The sequence below is a fragment of the Cyprinodon tularosa genome, unplaced genomic scaffold, assembly GCF_016077235.1.
Source record: "Cyprinodon tularosa strain WSP-4 unplaced genomic scaffold, ASM1607723v1 ctg39, whole genome shotgun sequence".
NCBI classification, from domain to species: domain Eukaryota; kingdom Metazoa; phylum Chordata; class Actinopteri; order Cyprinodontiformes; family Cyprinodontidae; genus Cyprinodon; species Cyprinodon tularosa.
This window is the reverse complement of record NW_024039107.1, coordinates 37,306-58,541: the sequence shown is the minus strand read 5'-3', so window position 1 is coordinate 58,541 and position 21,236 is coordinate 37,306. Positions and strand designations below refer to the sequence as shown.

The 21,236-nt window shown below is 41.3% G+C and overlaps 1 protein-coding gene across 2 annotated transcripts; it reads left to right on the top strand.

The window, feature by feature from the left end:
* Positions 1-1,356: 1,356 nt before the first annotated feature.
* LOC119791435 (NGFI-A-binding protein 1-like) lies at positions 1,357-18,328 on the top strand. 2 transcript variants are annotated; one of them, XM_038297515.1, is made up of 8 exons: positions 1,357-1,776; positions 8,197-8,993; positions 9,079-9,212; positions 9,299-9,350; positions 9,889-10,008; positions 12,507-12,678; positions 13,436-13,597; positions 16,209-16,474. In XM_038297515.1, exons 2-8 carry the CDS (start codon positions 8,199-8,201, stop codon positions 16,352-16,354), a joined length of 1,581 nt encoding a protein of 526 aa, XP_038153443.1. In that variant the 5' UTR covers positions 1,357-1,776; positions 8,197-8,198; the 3' UTR covers positions 16,355-16,474. The 2 variants fall into 2 exon arrangements, with proteins under 2 accessions (XP_038153443.1, XP_038153444.1); XM_038297516.1 differs by lacking the exon at positions 16,209-16,474 and adding an exon at positions 16,661-18,328 and having other exon boundaries at positions 1,360-1,776.
* The last annotated feature ends 2,908 nt before the right edge of the window (positions 18,329-21,236 follow it).

The following is a 21,236-nucleotide window of genomic DNA, read 5'->3' as shown; positions in this document are numbered from 1 at the left end:
CTAAAAGCAGAATTTTGTTTAAAATTGGTCAAACTGCATAAAAAGCTATAAACAAACTGCATAAAAAACTTTCAGCTTAGATGAAATACTGAGGAATGTTTGAATAATTGTGCTATTAACAGTAATTAATCACTAAGTAGCCCTACATCATACATCCTTTTTCTGTTTAGAAATGTTTTAAAGATAAATTCAACATCATCTTCTTTTATTTAACAACTAAACCAAACGTTGACATAAATAATTAATCTAATGAACATCTGGTTTCCAGATCCATCCTGTTTGTTCCGTCAGTCATTATCAATTATCATACCATTATAAATGAGCTTTTAATTCATATAGCGGCATCTGGCTGTTTTTTTTTAAAGATTACTTTATACTTTTATACTTTTAGTAGTTTTTGAGGCACATACTTTTTCACTTTTACTTGAGTAAAGAGGTCAAGTTGATACTTCAACTTTTACCAGAGTGTTTTTAAACTGCATTATCTATACTTCTACTGAAGATTTTTACAGTACACCATGTTTTTTTTCTCCCAATGCTGGTGAAGGTTCTCAGTTATCCCGGTCATAGTCATTTAAAAAAAAATAATTAAAAACAATCAAATGGACTTGGTTTCCAAGTTTGAAGACATTTCGCTTTCCATCCAGGAAGCTTTTTTAATTCAAAATTGGTAAAACCTCGAACTCAATGCTATTCCTGACATTTTGAATTGAAAAAGCTTCCTGGATGGGGAGCAAAATGTATTCAAACTTGGAAACCAAGTCCATTTGATTGTTTTTCTTTTTTTTCCCCCCCAATGTCTACATTTGATCACTGCTGCACTTTAAGAAATGGAAATGTCATTACAGCTGTACAAAAGGACAATAAATTTAGTCTTAGTCAGTTTAATCACTAAACTGAGCTTTTATTTTGTTGCGCTCAGAGATGGGAAGCGAAATGTCTTCAAATTTGGAAACCAAGTCCATTTGATTGTTTTTCTTTTTTTTTCTCCCAGTGTTTACATTTGATCACTGCTGCACTTTAAGAAATGGAAATGTCATGACAGCTGTACAAAAGGACAATAAATTTAGTCTTAGTCAGTCTAATCACCAAACTGAGCTTTTATTTTGTCATGCTTAGAGATGGGAAGCAAAATGTCTTCAAACTTGGAAACCAAGTCCATTTGATTGTTTTTCATATTTTTTTTCTCAATGTCTACATTTGATCACTGCTGCACTTCAAGAAATTGAAATGTAACGACAGCTGTACAAAAGGACAATAAATTTAGTCTAAGTCAGTCTAATCGCCAAACTGAGCTTTTATTTTGTCGCGCTCAGCCGGAAGTGTTTGCGCGCGCCTGTGCGTGTGGTTTGACCTTTGAAAAGAATGCAGGGGAGTGGAGAGGCGCTGGGAGAGGACTCTCACACACTCCCCACATACACACTGAACACACAGTCCGAGGGAAGAGGCGCACAAAGCCCCGCAGCTCTGCACCGTCTGCGCTCCTTTCTCTCGCAGAACCACAGAGGAAAAGTTTTAAGGCAGACAGGAGAGGATTGGACCAAAAAAAACACGCACAGCCGCTGCTTTGCTCCTGCTCCTGCCTGCGTCCTGGAAGTGGAAAGGTTTTACGCGCTCCGGTCCTGCTGATCTCATTCTGTGGGATTCCGTTTCTCATATTATTCTGCGCTAAATAACAACCAGTAGTTCTCTGGAGAAAACCTGAAGAGGAGGAAGAAGGAGGAAGATCAAGGATCCGGAGCAGGGCGCGCGCCAGAGGGGCCAAAAACTCAGCAGGTAGGAACGGAGAGCTCAATCAAACTATTGCTGTTTCCTCTTTATTCTTCATCTGCTGCAGAGGATGATGTATGATGCAAAGATAAACCATGCTTTGGAGAACAGAGAAAATAATAGCAGATAAATATGTGTATGCATAAATATGTTTAATCAGATTCAGTTCTCATAGAAATAAAACCGATAGATGCTGCTTAAACTGGGTATATTCTACACTTGCGCACCAAAAAAGAGTGGAAATAAAACGCATAAAATTCTTTCCTGTGCAGAATAATAATCAGAATGATTGTAGATTCCATGTTTACAGTATCATCAGCTGTTTGGCTTCCTCTAGCTGCTATACAGGAACTTTAACAAAGCATGTGAGCATCTGCTAAAGAGAAACACACCATACTGATTTATTTATAAAGCACTTAAGAAAACATCAAAGGTCAAAGACAATAAAAACACACTGACCAGAGAGTAAATGCTGCTCATAGAAGGGGGTGGAAATGTGGACAAGAAGCAGAGAAAACATCTTAAATGTGTTTTTTAGATGTAAAATCCACCCATCCCTGGGTACCTCCAAAAGTCCCCTTCTTCCAGGAACCACTTAAAACCTCCTGATGAGTGTAGAGATCCAGGTAAAGTGCGGTTAGACAATTAAGACATATAAACAAGTTAAGGGTTTTAAAGTCAACTAAAAAGAAATCTGAATATTGTGATAAAATAAGCTGACGTTGATTTACTTTAATTTAAGATAAACTGGCAGTCATCTGCATATAGGTAACATTCATTACATTACATTTATTTCCAGAAAATGAAGGTAGATACAGTGATTAAAAAAGAAAAAAGAGAGGGCTGAGAGGAGTGCCCTGTGGTACACCCTATGGAAGTGAATGTTTTTGAATGTTAATAGGTGTCAGTTTGAACCCTTTATAGGGCAAGTTACAGTTTTTGATCACTTGCGTACCCCTTACATATGGAGTCCCCCCCTCACCCCTCTCCTCTGTCCCTCAGTGAGATCTAGAAGCACAAGATCTATATCCAGCCATTCAGCAGAGATACATTGACCAATTAGATGAGCACTTGAATGATACATCACCTATTACAAATTAATTTTGAAAATAAGGTTTACTTGGTAAGAAAAAAAGGTAAAAGGCTAAATGAAAAGTTAAAAGTAAAATTAAAAAGTTAATAAGCCTAGTTAACTATTATATTTAGGTCCAAAAACAAAAAAATGTCAGTGCCAGTATCAGCATTAATGCCTCTAAGGTTGTGTTGGACCAAAAGAAAAATGTGTTTATTTAACTCTCAGAGTGTTTTTCCATATTTTCTTATAGAAGCACTTTTGTTATTTTTTAAATATATTTGGGCAAGTTGCTGTTTCTTTTTATTACATTGACATTGATTTTTGCCATCTGAATATCCATATATTTTAAATGTTACAAAGGTAATCAGGTTTTGTCCTGGATTTCAATAACACTATTGGATTGAAATTTGGATTTTCAAAGTATTTCACTGAGTGTACTATAAAGGGCTAAGGAAGAAATGTTATCCTGAAAAGCTTTGTGTCAGAAAGCTATTGCTTCTAACTGACAGGTCAGGTGCAATCCCAAAGGGTGTGGTGATGTTTTACACCTTTTAGTTAGGGAAGAAAGAGCAAGACATTAGGTCCTGCTAATACCTGCTGGGCTAACGATAATTGTTTATTCTCTTTTAGAATTAGGAAGGCAATGCTTGAGGATAACATCAGCAGTCATCTGCATAGAAATGATTTTAAATGTTTCTGGAAACTAGTGCAAAGTTTCCACAGGTGAGAAGAGTAGTTATCCAAACAGTGAGAAAAATAGGTGTCCAGAAATGGTGCCTTGTGGGACTCCCCGTGAGAAACAATCATTAAAGCTGAGCCTGAAACTTCAGTTCCAAGAGAGGAGGAGTCCCTCCCTGTCTGTTACCATGGCGAGCTTCCAGGGATGCAACCTGAAATTTGTTTTAGCTTTTGTTTTTTTCCAGAATCAGAGCAGTCAGATGATTCATTATTAAAGTTAGGAAACTCCACCTCTGTATGTCAGAGCGAGGGATAATCCCTGCATCTCCCAGCTACAGCTGATTTCTGCCTGGAAGGATCGCTTCAGTTTTAAAGGAAGATTGTCTGTTTACCTGCAGCTCTGATCTCATCCTACAGCTAGGTGGGAAACACCTAAAACATCACACAAACAAACAATACTTTGGTTAAAACTGAGTCTCCCAGGGATTAATATAGAATAATCTGCTTCCTGAATGCATTTTACACAAAGAGATGACATGTTTCACACCGTCTCTTTGCAGAGATCCACTCTATCACATTTAGGACACCAGAGGCAGAGAAGTTTAGGCAATTTTTTGCAGAAAATTTGTAACTAAGGAGTGAACATTTGAAGGTTGTGTGAAATCACCCCCTCCTCACTATTAAGGAGTCTACAATGATCCGTGCAACAATAGCAAAAGGTGCCAAATGAGCTGCTAACATCTGTGGAATAAATCGCCTTAAGTCCAAACTCACCGGCGTTTATCTGCAGTGAGTGACTCCTAAACCGACGGAGGAGGACGAGAGCGCCTTAAGAAGCTCCACAAGCCCACATGTTTTTATCATCAATGCTAATGTTCTTTAAGTGACATTTCACGTTCCCTTTATTTTCCACCTCTTCTTTTTCAAATCTGCTCACGTCCCGCATATCCTGGTTTGATTTAGAGCTTCAAAGCTTCAACTTTTATCTTTATTTTCCTTTTTTTTTTCTAAGATTGATCTAATGGAGAAAGTTATCAGTCCTCTTTAGGTTTATAAACCCACAATAACATAATCGTGGAAGTTATTTTTTTACCACTGATGGAATAACTGGTGATTCACGAGGGAGTCGGCAAGGAGATTTAGAACTGCTAAACAAATAAATCGATAAAAAGGTGATTGTTTTGGAGAAAATGAGCTGTTTCTGGGAAGTTTTAGAAGGAAAGCTGTGAAACTGTGACTCTTGATGAGCACCATCGTCCATGGCTGACCTGCACATCTTTCCATGTAACTCTAATACAGATTTTTAGACGGATATCTTCACCAAAAACACAAATATTTGCAAAATCCATGTTTAATGAACAGAACTCGTCCAGACTCTCCTCTGGCTCCTCTGCAGATCTAAACTCCTCCAAATGTGTGCAGCATCATGAAAAACAGAAATCTGAGGAAAGCAGTGGAGACCAGGGGTGCTGTAAAGAGGGGGCTGAAGGGGGGCCACTTCAAAGGAAGCATTATGTTTATTTTTAGGGCCGAATCAATTAATCTAACAAATCGTGATTAATGCACTGCAAAAAATGTAAATCTAAATAAGTGCATTTTTTCTTGAATTGAGGAGATAAGTGAGACACTTTACCAATCGAACAAGACAGTTTATATTTGAAACAAGAAAAAAATTATGCATTTTCTTATTTCAAGTGCATATTATCTAATTATCTTATTTTAAGTGTAAAAATACTCATTCCATTGGCAAAATATCTTATTTACCTGCTCAAATTAAGGGTAAATACACTTGATTTAAGATTTTTTGTTTTACTTATTTTCAGGTCATTTTTGCAGTGTGGATTATTGAAATAATCTTCAGATAATTAAGTAATTGAGTAATCGTGATCTTAAAACATGCCTTTAGCTGACATAAAAATCCACTTAGAGCTGTAGTTATACCAAAATTAAAAAATATATATATATTTTTTGCATGGCTATCAAAAAAAATGTCAATATGTCAATATGCTCTATAATCCAGAACTCATTAAGTCAGGAGTTTTAGTCTTAATTCTTTTATTATTATTAATCGAATGATCAAAAAAATTATTGTCAGATTAATCAATTAGAAAAATAATAGTTGCAGCCCTTTTTATTTGCTATATGAGTGAAAGAGCAGAAAATTATTAATCATTATCTGGATTATAAACCCATAATTCCATTTGTGGTTTTGCAAATTTAAGTTAGACAAATAAAGATTTTTATTTTTATTTTTTCATTCTAATTTATTCTTTTATTTTTTTACTTTAAGAATTTTAGATAATGCACTTTAATTTTTCATGAACTCATGATTTGACTGAATCATATAATTTTTTCTAATAAAAATATTGTTTAGAAAATGAATAACCTTTATCAAAAATGCTTTTTTAGGAGGGGTAGTTTTTTTATCATCTGGGTTGATTCTGTTTTATTAAAAACTGACTCAGCAAATAAATTAAAACTGTAGGGATCTTAGAGGGTGTGTTTGTTTAAACATAATTTTAAAAAATGCAGTAAACAGTAGGTGAACTCTGATTGTTTTTTATTCATGTGGGTTTAAATTATTTACATTTTAGAAGGTTATTAAGAACAAATCATTACAAACTAGAACTAAATGAGGGATTGTATTTTAATTTCTTTTTTAACAGTGCAGTAAAGTTCTAGAAAGCCTTTGGGAAGCTTTAGTTCTGGTTCTGTTTGGTTCTCCTCCTCTAGACTCCAGGAACCGTTTGGTTGAAGCAGATTCAGGGTTTATTTCTTCTCTGTAAGTAAAGTTACTTTAAAGATCTCAAATGTTTTTCACATTTGATCCAAACTTCTTTCTCCTTAACCTTTTAAATATCAAACCGATGAATTCATCGATTAACCCTCCTGCTTTACAGCACCTCTGCGTTTCCATCCGTCCCTATATGCTAATTAAAAGCTGGACTCCGGTGAAGCAGCCTCCCTCCCTTCCATCAGTCTGCACATGTTTGTTTGCTTTAGGTTTTCCAGGAGCTTTTATGTTCGTGCTGCAGATAAGGAACTCACTCCGTGGCATGACTTAACTCTCCCACAGAGGGTTTTTTTCCTCCTAACGTCTTTGTTTTGCTGCTCTGATCTGCTGGCAGACGTCCGTACAGGTCCTCATAAGAGAGTCAGTGCTGAGTCACAACAAACTGGAATAAAAGAGGCGTCCAGGCTTTACATTTGATTAAACCTACGTGTGGAAATAAGCTTTAATCGCCTCGTGTTGATGTCCAGTGCAGCTGTGGCTAATTGTAAGCTGTGTAAAAATGTTCTAGATGGAAGAATTTATCGGCTGTAGAGGTTTATTTCTGTCGGTTTTGTCTCGGGCAGCTTCTGTCTGTGTCATTATTGGAGCCGACGCCTGCCTGGCTCCACCGGCCTATTCTGGGCGAGGCAGGCCCACCACCTACACATCCTGCAGGGGTGGAGAGAGGCATGTGGTCCTCCCGGCAAGCCGGGCCGGCCGGCTGCCACTCCTCAGTCGGCCGAGCCTCGGCTGGGCCTCACATGCACCCAGGAAAAGTCAAAGCCAGGCCTGTTCTCCCTGCCTTGGTCTAAAGGGGCGAGCGTCCGGCGGGGACCGGCTCTGACAATGGAGGATAAACAGAAAGAGATATTTGTCTGTAGAGATGCCAGATATTTCTCATTTAAATCAAAGTTCACTTATTAAATAATATCTGAAATGTCACCTCCAAAGACCTGTATATAATATATTTTTGTTTTTATTTGTTAAAATGATTTAAATTATTACCGATTATTTATTTTTTTTGTTTTTCTTGTCAGAAATCTGAATTTTTCTTAGTGGTTTGCATTTCAAACTAAAATGTCAATTTATCCTATCTGCCCTTATTCCCGTAGGGGTCACAGCGGGGTCGGCTAGTCCTATTGCTCATTGGTGGAAAGGTCGGGTAATCCCTGGACTTTATAGTCCCTCAAAGGCCCAGAGATATTATAGAGTTAGCATATTACGCTACATTCATTCATTTATGAGCACAGACTGAACATCCAAGCATAAAGAAGCAATAGTTGGTCTGCAAATGTTTGGGCTTTAAGGACGAACATCTTAAGGCTTCTTCAGAAGAAATAACAGATTTTTCCTTTAAAATGAAGTGCTCTACATTCAGAGCAGGACTTTTCTGGCATATCTGCCACTGGAATGTAAAATTCCCCTCAAAATTCAATCCTGTGCTGCAGTCCTGCCTCCTGAAGCTCCACCCCCTCCCTCTCTGCTGTGCTACAGCTCTGCCGTACAGAGGAGGCTTTACTATAACATCAAGAGTTATAAGTAAGCTTCAGAAGGAAACTATGTTGGAATAGTGGTTTCAGTTTCATGAAGGGTTTGTTGTCGATCAAGTTTGTAGAAACCACAACCACATAGTAGATCATAGAAAAACAAAGCAAAAACAAATGTTTAACATTTCATATTTTGTCTGATGAAGCCACATTTTCTCCTCTTTTGATGTCCAGTTCAACAAACACAGTTAAAGCTCATCTCTGAAACTTCTGTCTCCTTCTGTCGTTCCTAAAAAAGACTTAATCCTGATAACTATGCCGGAATATTCTCTATATCTCTGCGTCTCCTCGGACAGACTGCCAGTTCATCCCAGGTTCCCATCATAACTAATCCTGTGTTCTTCCTGTCTCAGGTATGGCGGCGGTGTTGCCGAGGACCCTGGGTGAGCTGCAGCTCTACAGGATCCTGCAGCGAGCCAACCTCCTTTATTACTACGAGGCTTTCATCCAGCAGGGCGGCGACGACGTGCAGCAGCTGTGCGAGGCTGGGGAGGAGGAGTTCCTAGAGATCATGGCCCTGGTCGGTATGGCCAGTAAGCCGCTGCATGTCCGCCGCCTGCAGAAAGCACTGCGGGACTGGGTCACCAACCCCGCCATCTTCAACCAGCCGCTCACCTCGCTTCCCGTCTGCAGCATCCCCGTCTACAAGCTGCCCGAGGGTTCCCCCACACTGCTCAGCGCTCAGGACCGCACCAACACCGCCAGTGTTAAGATTCCCAAAGCCCTCGTTGCCGCCGATGCGGGGAAGCTGGACGTGGCAAGAGATAAAATTTCAAGCGGGTCGCCGCTGCAGGGAGGCAGCGAGGTGCGGTTCTGGTCAGGCCACAGCAACGACAGCGAGCACAGTCTGTCTCCATCAGATCTGGGCTCACCCTCCTCCCCCAGAGACGCCATGGAGGCCTTGGACGCCGCAGCGGTGCAGTCGGTGCTGGAGTGCGTGGACAGGATGGCGCCGGGCCTTCCTAAGACGGACCTGGCTGAGGTCAAAGATCAGCTGAAGAACAACAAGAAGCTGGCAAAGATGATCGGACACATCTTTGAGATGAGCGACGACGACCCGCGGAGGGAGGAGGAGATCCGGAAGTACAGCGCCATCTACGGACGCTTCGACTCCAAGAGGAGGGACGGCAAACACCTGACGCTGCACGAGGTGGTTGACGGAGACTGACGCAGTCCTGGGGACCCGGGGAAGGTGGTTCTCTGTGTAACCTGACTGGTTTGTGTTTGATGTGCAGCTGACGGTGAACGAGGCTGCGGCGCAGCTCTGCATGAGGGACATGGCTCTGCTGACGCGCCGCGACGAGCTGTTTGGACTCGCCCGGCAGATTTCCAGAGAGGTCACCTACAAATACACCTACCGCACCAGCAAGTAAGAGCCGCCTGCACCCGTTACTCCTCTATCTCGCCAGCTTCCTGGGAGCGGCTAACTTTGTCTGTGGTCGTGTTCCTCTGCAGGTCTCGCTGTGGAGACAGAGACGAACCGTCCCCGAAAAGGATCAAAACCGAGGTGAGATCAGAGTGATTACCCTCCATCCCACCTCTGAACCCTAAACTAGGACTAGTCTCCTTTAGTCCGGATTCTGCAGATCCGATATATTTTAAAACCATCAAGGCCTTGAGCTTGAATGTCAAATTAAAGCTCCACATTTCTGAAGTTCAGAGCAAAGTAGATCTGGCAGATGGAGCTCCTCTGTGAGCTCAGAGCAGCATCAGCCTGGACCGGAGTACAAAGCCGACTCTCAGCGCTGAGATCCGGTTCTGAAAGGCTCCTCTTAGACTGCGAGCCGATGATGGAAGCCATGTGGCGGCCGGCGACTCTGGAGAGTTTCAGAGAAGCAGATGAACCGACACCTGCTCAGAAAGAAAAAAAAACATAGCAACTCCTGCACAGATTCACAGCTGCAGCAGGAATGAGACACTTTTAAAGCGACAGGCCTCTAATTCTGCAGTAAACTGTTAAAAAAATGGGGGGAAAAAACAAGAAAAGTAAAACTAATGAAGCCACTCATTGTGATAGAGACTAAGGGAATGTTTCTGTGCTTCAGGAGAACTTCTTCGACATCCAGGAGGCGCTACAGGCCATCCACATGAGGCAGGAGATGCTGAGGGAGCAGCTGGCCTGCGCCAAGTCCAAAGGGGAGGAGACGGTCGGACGCAACCTGCAGGTAGGGGGATGCCATCAGAAGGAAGTCCTGAAAGACAGACACTATAGAAAATATTAAAACCTGACCAATCAGATAACGTCCAGGAAGGAAGCCTTCCAGTAAACACATTCATAGATGATTGAGGATCTCTGACATTTCTAATACTGCAGAATCAAATGTTTGCATTAAATGTTGGGTGTTTAAGGGTTAATGTCTGACCTCATTTTATTTATAATTAAAAAAAATATTAAAATTATTCACAAACTCATAAAGCAGATATGATGCAAAAGCTTTTGGCTTTTTTCTTTGATAGCCATTAATAAAATCTGAGGCAACATATTGCCTTAAAGTCGTAGGGAAGTCATATTTAAATGTCAAATCATTCTGGCTTAAACATGCATATAAATATACTCTTTATCCGACCATATTGTCCCAAAAGTTAGAAAATTTCTATTTTAAAAAAATTCTGTCGTAAAATCTGTGGGTTTTTTCCGTTATCTTCTGCAGGCCAGTTAGTTCTACGTCAGCTTGTACCCTAAATTCGGCCAATTATATATCAACGGTCATCTGTCAATCAAATTTTTATTAATTTATGTCGAAGCTAATATACGCAACGGATTTGCTCCGCATATCCATCTGGAAACCTTCCGTTGAAGTAATTTTGGGAAGGGGCGAAAATACTGGTTAGCTGATTGGCCTATGTTGGTGATAGACGGGCCAAATAAACCAATCAGATCAACGGAGCATATGACGTACTAACAGAGCGACGACGAAAACACAACCACAAGCCAGGCTACTCTTGCTGCTGCAGGTAAAGGCGGGTTAGCTCAGCAAATAAGCAACATGTCGGCAAAGGATATTTATATACTCTGTAATTCCGATAAAACTTGCTCGATAGCCACGCTAACGCTAGTTTCATCGGCTGAAGCCGCCATGTTCTTTAGACTGAACTGTCACGCTTCTCGTTGCGTCACACCTCAACCCGCCTCAAAGCCAACGCTGATTGGACGTTCGTTTGGTGAACGGCTTCAAATTTTCTTTAACGGAGAGTCTCCAGACTGATCTGCGAGTGAAACCTTGAAAGCTCGCGAGATCAGGATGGTCTCACGAGGCTAGTTGCTAAGTGCTAATTGGTCCCAATGGAATTTCCCATTGGGTACCTACTAGCACTAAGTTGCTAACTGGTTAACAAGATGCTTCCGACAAACTGGCAAAAACCAAACTTGCTTGCTAAACTTCCGCCACAACAATCCAGCCCCCTTGATAATCGACCAATCAGATTCACTTTATTCACTCGTGTAAAGTCGGGCACCACTCGGGAACTGCAACTGCATTCGGAACTGCAATGGCTGGAACAGCTAATGAACATAGATGGATTATAAATCAATATCCCACAGAGTTTAAACCTACCTGGAGAGAAGCAGCCAACAGGCTGATAACTCTGGAGGAGCTGCAGAGATTGTCAGGTCAGACATTGAGAGGAAAACTATTAGATATAATCCCTGCCATGCTGGCATTTTTGGGAGATTGACTTAATGAAACCCTTAAGGAGTCCAGTTCTGCTACGATAAGAACAGCGACAAACGTTCCGACCTTTAATGGTGGCAGCATCATGCTGTGAGGAGGCTTTTCTTCAGCGCAGTAAAGCTGATGGGAAGACAGTTGGAGCGAAACCGGGACAATCCTGGTAAAAAACACACTACCAGAGTTTGGATCCTGTGTTAGAATGGCCTAGTTAAAGTCCAGGCTAAAATCCAATTAAGAATGTTTGACCAGACTTCAAAGTTCATTTTCAAAGATTTGTGTCAAGAAACTGTAAAAAATCATCAAGTTACATCTTTACTTTGTGTTACGGCATCATAAAATCCCAACAGAACACAATGTTTTTTGGGGTTTTTGTTGCCAGGCAACAGAAAGCATCCCCACAGCATTACGCTACCACCACCATGTTTCACCAGGACCATTTTTTGAAAAGGTTGAAATAGTTTGGAAAATTAAAGAAACCATGGATGACCTTTTTCGGTTTTAATAGCTTCTTGTGTTTTTAGGATGAATAAAATCTTACAGAGCAACAGGAAACATGAGAGCGTATCTAGAAAAGGCTCTAGAAGAGGCTGTACTCTCCCAGACCTCATGTGGCTGCAGTTTTCACACTTGTGATGCTGATATGACTTCTCAGAAACCTCATTCAGAAGAAGAACTGTTTAACGCCGCTGGCTGTCAGATCGCCCAAATGTTAAACACATCATACATTAATTTAAAGAGCAGCAGAGGAGTCTTATTGGTTATTGGTTAGTTCATGTTAAGTTTGCACATTCCAGTAGCTTTCTACTATTTGGAGCCGTTCTCTGAATAGAAGCCCTCTGATTGGCCAGATGTAGCTCCTAAATAGAACTCAGAACAGCTGTTTAACCCACCTGCAGATGTGCATCATCATAATGTCTTACTGTTGCAGGGAGTCTAGTATTAGTAGAACCCCCCCCCGTGCTCCCGGTTGAATCTCTCATTTTCTGTGTCAGATGCAGCTGGAGCGTCTGCTAGCCAGGCAGATGGAGATCCTGCAGGACGCCGCCGTGCAGGAGCGGCTCCAGGCTCTGGACTGGAGGATCCCGCCGGCCGCGTTGAAGTATCTCAGCGACGCCCAGAACACCAACGGAATCACCGCCGCCGACTCCAGCAGAGACAGCCAAGGTAGGAGGAGAAAAAACCCCCTGCAGAGACAGACAAGTGTTTGAATATGTTAAGAGATTTGGCATGAAACCAGAAAATGTGAGGAATGCAGCAAAGTTTATATCATAACCTGCTTTTTTAAGCACTTTTCACACCTCTTCTTTGCTCACTGCTGCCCCTGTGTCCAGATAGAGGAAAGCCTCCAGCTGCGCGTTGTTTTCACACGCTCTTGTTCTTTGAGCAGGGATAAAAACTAACAGCGTGAACCGTGCAAAGCTTCTCTCTCCTGCTGGATGCGCTGGAGTGGATGAAAACTGAACCTCCTAAAAGGTGCAGCTTCTCCACTCTCAGCCGCAGCAGCTGTCGCCCCTTTCTGTTCACAAAAACAGCGGCGGGGGACAGAAGACGAGAGGAGAGAAGGCACATCATTATTCAGATCTTTCTTCTCCTCCAGGCCTCATCTCATTTTCATCCTTTTTCCTCCCTCACCCACTCCCGACAGCTCATTATAACGCTGTTCCCACAAATCCCACAATGCATCTGTAATTATGGCGCCCACGCCTGTTTACCTCTAGCCAGAAGCCTGGAGGGGGGCGTCTCTCTCTCTCTCTCTCTCTCTCCGTCTCTCGCTCCTCCTCCGATTTTCCTCTACTTTTCTTCCTCTTTTCTTTCCCTTGAACTTTTAGTGACTCTGTCTGTCAGTCATAGATAGATGGATAGGTGTTTACAGTTAATGTGGCATTAATGCAATGTCTTTGATTCTTCTTTTGTTTTCTAGATGATCGACCAATCAACTTGCGAGTGGTCAGTCAGAGCATGCAAGAAGGCGACCTCCCATTGGGCAAGCAGCTAGCTAATGAGCTGAAGCGCCATCATAACCACAACCACAACAATAACAACAACAACAGCAGCACAGATGAGGCCAAAACACCAGCAGCAGGTTAGTGATCTCATCCTCTTTATTAACGCCGGCTCTGGCGTTTCACCAAGTTAAACGTTCAAACCTCTTTATCTGATAAAAATCTGTTGTTTTTAAATTGAACCTGTTTGTATCTGAGTTTAATAGAAAAACTGCTTTTATCTCCCTGTGGGATTAAATTATTCTGGCCCCAGGCGGTAAATAAATTAGGAAAAAGACGAAATCCCTCATGCGTTTGTCAGCCAATGGTAGCCAATTTCAGAGCCAATCAGAAGAAGAAGGGGGCGGGTCTCCAGAAAGCGTTTACCTCCTCCTCTCTTTTCTTGCTTAAGTCGGCGGATAGATTGTGGTAAGATGCTGAAGGGAAAGTCACCTTGCACCGTTTACGGCTCTATTCAGCGGAGAGACGTGTTAAAAGTAACAAAAAAAATAAATAAATGAAACTTTGTGATGATTAAGAGAACTGAATTGCATGGAGTGGGAACAATGCAGTTCATGAACTCCGGCATGCTGTGCTCCAGGAAGCTTATTTACGCATCCAGCGGCAAAAAGGTGCTACGCAAACATGAATTAGACCCTGGTCATCAAGCTGCTGTTCGTGCAGCCGTGCACACTACACAGGAGCTATGGCAACAGCTGATGTACCACCGTCAATAACTGACCGTGTATGCTAGTTATAAGTAAGGTTTTGTGCTTTCCTCTCCGAACACGACCTCTCATTCACAAGTATATCTAATAATAATAATAACCATCGCCCAATCGCCCGGGGCAAGCAGTTTTTATTGTTGGGAGAGTTAAAATTTCATTGCATTTGTTTCCCCAGAGAATGGGACGTCCCATCGGGCACGATTTTTGAATATTAATCGCATTTTTTTTCTGGAATGGTTGTGTCATAAACCGCTATGCTGACGATGACGTGCTTTATTTGTTTCCCCAGAGAATGGGACGTCCCATCGGGCGCCATTTTTGAACATTAATCGCATTTTTTCCTGGAATGGTTCTGTCATAAACCGCTATGCTGACGACGACGTTCTTTATTTGTTTCCCCAGAAAATAGGACGTCCCATTGGGCACCATTTTTAAACATTAATCGCATTTTTTTCTGGAATGGTTCTGTCATAAACCACTATTCTGACGATGACGTTCTTTATTTCTTTCCCCAGAAAATGGGACGGCCCATCGGGCGCCATTTTTTAACATTAATCGCAGTTTTTCCTGGAATGGTTGTGACATAAACCGCTATGCTGACGATGACATGCTTTATTTGTTTCCCCAGAAAATGGGACGTCCTATTGGGCGCCATTTTTGAACATTAATCGCATCTTTTTCTGGGAAGGTTCTGTCATAAACCGCTATGCTGACGATGACGTGCTTTATTTGGTTCCCCAGAAAATGGGACGTCCCATCGGGCGCCATTTTTGAACATTAATCGCATTTTTTCCTGGAATAGTTCTGTCATAAACCGCCATGCTGACGATGACGTGCTTTATTTGTTTCCCCAGAAGATGGGACATCCCATCGGGCGCCATTTTTGAACATTAATCAAATCTATTTCTGGGAAGGTTCTGTCATAAACCGCTATTCTGACGATGACATGCTTTATTTGTTTCCCCAGAAAAGGGGACGGCCCATCGGGCGCCATTTTTGAACATTAATCGCATCTTTTTCTGGGAAGGTTCTGTCATAAACCGCTATGCTGACGATGACGTGCTTTATTTGTTTCCCCAGAAAATGGGACATCCCATCGGGCGCCATTTTTGAACATTAATCGCATCTTTTTCTGGGAAGGTTCTGTCATAAACCGCTATGCTGACGATGACGTGCTTTATTTGTTTCCCCAGAAAATGGGACGTCCCATCGGGCGCCATTTTTGAACATTAATCGCATTTTTTCCTGGAATAGTTCTGTCATAAACCGCCATGCTGACGATGACGTGCTTTATTTGTTTCCCCAGAAGATGGGACATCCCATCGGGCGCCATTTTTGAACATTAATCAAATCTATTTCTGGGAAGGTTCTGTCATAAACCGCTATTCTGACGATGACGTGCTTTATTTGTTTCCCCAGAAAATGGGACATCCCATCGGGCGGCATTTTTGAACATTAATCGCATCTTTTTCTGGGAAGGTTCTGTCATAAACCGCTATGCTGACGATGACGTGCTTTATTTGTTTCCCCAGAAAATGGGACGTCCCATCGGGCGCCATTTTTGAACATTAATCGCATTTTTTCCTGGAATAGTTCTGTCATAAACCGCCATGCTGACGATGACGTGCTTTATTTGTTTCCCCAGAAAAGGGGACGGCCCATCGGGCGCCATTTTTGAACATTAATCGCAGTTTTTCCTGGAATGGTTGTGTCATAAACCGCTATGCTGACGATGACGTGCTTTATTTGTTTCCCCAGAAAATGGGACATCCCATCGGGCGCCATTTTTGAACATTAATCGCAGTTTTTCCTGGAATAGTTCTGTCATAAACCGCTATGCTGACGATGACGTGCTTTATTTGTTTCCCCAGAAAATGGGACATCCCATCGGGCGCCATTTTTGAACATTAATGGCATTTTTTCCTGGAATGGTTCTGTCATAAACCGCTATGCTGACGATGACGTGCTTTATTTGTTTCCCCAGAAAATGGGACGTCGCATCGGGCGCCATTTTTGAACATTAATCGCATTTTTTCCTGGGACGGTTCTGTCATAAACCGCTATGCTGACGATGACGTGCTTTATTTGTTTCCCCAGAGAATGGGACGTCCCATCGGGCGCCATTTTTGAACATTAATCGCATCTTTTTCTGGAATGGTTGTGTCGTTAACCGCTATGCTGACGATGACGTGCTTTATTTGTTTCCCCAGAGAATGGGACGTCCCATCGGGCGCCATTTTTGAACATTAATCGCATCTTTTTCTGGAATGGTTGTGTCATAAACCGCTACGCTGACGATGACATGCTTTATATGTATCCCCAGAAAATGGGACGGCCCATCGGGCGCCATTTTTGAACATTAGTCGCATCCTTTTCTGGAATGGTTGTGTCATAAATTGCTATGCTGACGATGACGTGCTTTATTTCTTTCCCCAGAAAATGGGACATCCCATCGGGCGCCCAGCAACGCAGAGAAGAAGATCATCAAATCAGAGCCAGAAGACTCCACATAGTGCCTCCCGCCTCTCCATCAGCCTGCCCTCTTCATTCTACTCCAACTTTGACAGTATGCAGTTTTCACCCATCAACGGATACTAAGCAAGCACAGCCACAGTAAAGCCTTAACAACCAACGTTGCCTCATGAATAGCATTTATTTTTATTTGCCTTTTTGTTTTTAAAAGTATTAGCCAAAGCACCTAGAGGGCACATCAGGAAGCCCCTCGGTGCTCTGCAGGTCTTTGTGTTTTCATCAGATGTTTTGTGTGATTTTAAACTCGGTACCTCTGGCTGGGAGCTGCTTTCTGTGGACAGGCTGTGCTGCCGGGCCCTGAATCTTAACTCCGGTCTCTCTGCGGAGGCTGAAGCATCGGTTTGTGTCGATACATTAACAACTTCTATTTAAAAATGTGTTGCGAATGTGATGGAACTGCTTGTTAAAATTCACCCTGTTAACGTGCTCAGTGGGGTGTTCGGTGCAAAGTTCACTAAATCAGTCCTACCTTTGTGCTGCGAGTCAATCATGAAGGCATCCATAATGGATTTTAAATGCTCCTGTAATGTCTTATGACTCTGCTGGTATTTGGAAGCAGAGGGTGGAGGAAAACGGAGGCCGAGTTAAGGTGCAGCCCAGCAGCAGGTTGTCATTTTTTTAACCTCTGTGTCGTTTCCTTCACACCCTCACACATCTGAGGCGGGATGGAGCGCCGTGTCTACACTCCTGCACGATCATGACGGGTCATTTGTGACGGGGATGGACAGCAGCGAACGTCTCACTCTGTAATTTAGCAGAACGCTGCTGTTGGAGGTAAAAAACGCGATGCAGTAAAAGAATTAAAGCTCACAGGTTTGGTGGGTTTTGGTTTTAGCAGCTGCAAGATAGAAAAAGAAAAAAACAATAAAAAAAATCAGAATAAAAAAGTTTATTTCTGTTGTTGAAGCAACAGCTTGTAAATATAACAAATAGCCTAATCTGTCAGCCAGGGTTTTCTGTGTCCGGTGTAACTTTGCTGTAGATTTTTGGTGTCGGTTCAGTGTTCATGTATGTAGAGCTACGACAGAAAAAAGTAATCTTAATTGTCACTAAGGAAAAAAAACAAACAAACTGGTGTATAAGAACCTGCTTTTAGCCTTAGCTCTAACAGTGTTTATGGCCGATTTCCAACGTGTTGTTGATGTTTAGGCGTAGAAACATGGCGGCTCAGTGTTCTTTCTGTGTGTAAATACATCTGTTGACCCCCCGTTCACATAGGTTAGTCTCGCCCAGAGAGATCAATGCAATATTTATGTAAGTAATAAGTCTATTTGCATCCTAAATGCGTTGTTTTTGTGATGTGCTCTGTAACTGTACGTCTGTCGGCGGGGGCGGGGACTCTTTGGGAGATCAGTCAGCGCTCTGTCTGGATTGGAGAAGCTCTGCAGGTTTACAATGACTCCACGTCTCCCTGGGTTTTTAAAGAGAGCGCTTGCATGTCGTCTCACTGATCACCGTTTCTTTCAAGTGATAGATTAGGCTTTCACCCAGTTATGCACCTGTTTTTTAAACACTAATATATTTTATTTGTTATACAGCACATAAACATTAAACTTTATTTTTTGAACTCTATGTTTTGGAGTGTTTCTCTTCTAATCCACCTCAGTATTGTTGCATTTTCATTGATTTTTGGGTAGAATCAAATTTTGACTTTAAAGATGTATTTAAAACCAGTTTATGCATTTATTTTTATATAAAAAAATAAATTTTATATTTATTATCATTGTTTAGTGGAAGTTAAAAGATAAAGCGCTGGGAAAATATTTATCGGGTAAAAAAAACTATTTTTTAACAATTTTTAACTTAAAATATTCCCTTAGATTAGATAATAATCCTCCATCTTTCCATATTATTACTACATATGACAAAAATGTACACCATAAAACATCATTTTTAGAGGAATCATTAATATTTATAATATTTATAACAGCAGAGGTAATGATGGAATTTTAAAAAACTCGAATCCGAAGGACTCGGAAAAAGCTACTTGTTTTCAACTTACAATAAACAAAATAAAATTCTTTTTTTAAATGAAGAGAAAAAATAGTAAAAATAACATTTTTTACTAATAAAAACAAACCTAACAGGATGTTTAACGGGTAAAAACAAAACTATATTTTATTAAGTGTTCTATTTTCTAAACTGAACACAGATGGAGTCATTTGTTTACATAAAGAATTTTTATTTTTACAAATATTAATCTATTTGATTTTTCCCTAAGCAGGAAAAAAATACGCATTTTTGACAAATGGCATTCGAGAAAAATAAAATGTCATCAAACTTGCCTCCCACTGGAAAATTCCCACTTATTTTGGATGAAAGGGGGGAAATCTTTGGGGATTTTTCTCTGAAACAAATAAGATTTTTCTAAAGAGGCTGAAATCTGAAATTGATGAAAAAAATCACATAATTGGGGACTAAATTTATTAGCATTGAAACTAATATATATAAAAAATGATTATAAATGAAAAGAAGCACATTTTCTGCCTGGTTTTGGTTAAAAACTCTAACCTCATCACAAATGTCTCTTTTTAAAGAAAATAAATAAAAACTATATATAAAAGGTGTATTTTGCAGTGTTAAAGTAACACTTTTTAAGAGTTAAATTTAACATCTATCTGAATGCATTTGGTCCCACTCAGAATCAGTGTTAACTCTCTACATCAGGGGTCACCAACGCGGTGCCCTCAAGGACCGCATGGGGGGCCCTCAGAGTCTTCTAAATAAACAACCCACCAGTGGGCTAAGTCTCAAATTTTATTTTATTCTGTTGCTCTTCCTTTTAATCATTTATAGAGATTTCATAATGACAATGTCTAAATAAACTTAGAAATTAACAGAAACAATAAAAATATGTTGATAATGAACAAAGTTTAGGCTAACGCTAACCCTTGCAGCTCATGGGTCAGTAATGGTCGCCCTTCCTACGTCTCGGTACCCTTGAAGTGGCCCTCAGCCTTAAAAGGTCGGTGACCCCTGCTCTACATAGTCTATATCTCTTTCTCTATCTTTTTATGTTGAATCTAGAAGAGTCAATGTTAAAGTTAATGATAATGACTCTTATTGCCCTAGAAAGACACAAACAGTTACTTTTCAGCACAAGTACTGGAAAAAATCTAAATCTAAATAAGTGCATTTCTTCTTGGATTGAGGAAGTAAAAAAGACATTTTGCCAATGGAACAAGACAATTTACACTTTAAATAAGAAAAAAAAACAATTGCATCGTCTTATTTCAAGTGAATGTTATCTAATTATCTTATTTTAAAAGTAAAAATACTAATTCCATTGGAAACTACCTAATTTATCTACTCAAATTAATGGTAAATACACTTAATTTAGGGAATTGTAACTTATTTCTAGATGTTTTTTCCAGTGTGGACCCAGACAGAGAATTACACTCCCTGAATGTTTGTGGTCAACTCTGTCAGGACATTTCTTTTATTGTTGAACTTCAAAGAAGAATCCGGAGAAGTTAAAGCATGACAGTTATAGTGTAGTTTTATTGCGGGTGATGAGCAGATAAGGCCCGACTGTCCCTGGGAGAAACAGTTGAAGTTAAACCAGTACAGCATTCCTAGCAGGGTGAATGCCTGTAACTTAGATCAAATAAAAAGATGACATTTTTAACAGTCAATGAACCTTGACGCTGCATATTTAACACTGTGTAGAGTCTATGGGGATAAATGTTTGGTTTACTCTGTATTTCCTCCCATCTTCTGTCCTTTCCTGGCTGAACAGATGAATCTCAGCGTAAAGAGATGAGGGATGTTTGAAGGTGTGGGGGCCACCCTGTTCCCCTCAGGTGCCTTTACCCCCCCCCCCGGTAAAGAAAGAGCTTGGTCATCAGAGGCAGGTGAGCTGGAAGCAGCAGAACCAGGAGGGTTTTTCAGCAGGAGATGAATCCCTGTGCAGGCTATTTGCATCAGCGTCACATCTACACATTGTGAAAGTGGCTGATGACTCACTCTGACGCAGGCCTCCTTCTCACGTACCTCCCATGGTCCTCTCACACGCTCACACACATACGTAGACAGATTTTCTCTGGAGAAAAGCTCGGCTCCTGAACGCCCACGCTGAGCTCTGCTCACAGTGGCAGCCCGGCTCAAATGGCCGCCCCTCCTCCTCCTCCTCCTTCCTCCTCTAAGTCACAGATGATGGTGATGTGTATCCATGGCGACGGCTGGAGGTGGGCGGCGGCTCCACCGGCTGGTGGGCGGAAGCCAGCCACTGAGCAGCGTGGGAGGGATGTGCAGCCATCACCCTGCTTTAGAGGAAGCTGACTGCTTTAGAGAAGGTGTGGGTGTGGGTGAATTATCGCCTCTCCTCCCTGCAGCTCCATCAGGGATCGCCTTGTTTCCCTCCCTCCTTTCCTTTGTTTTCTGCTTTAAAGCTGCAAGTAACAACAAAATTTAACTTAGAAAGCTTCTTTAAGGTTAAATAAAAGGTTTTAATCACCAGTTTTTATTCTCAAAGTTTCCC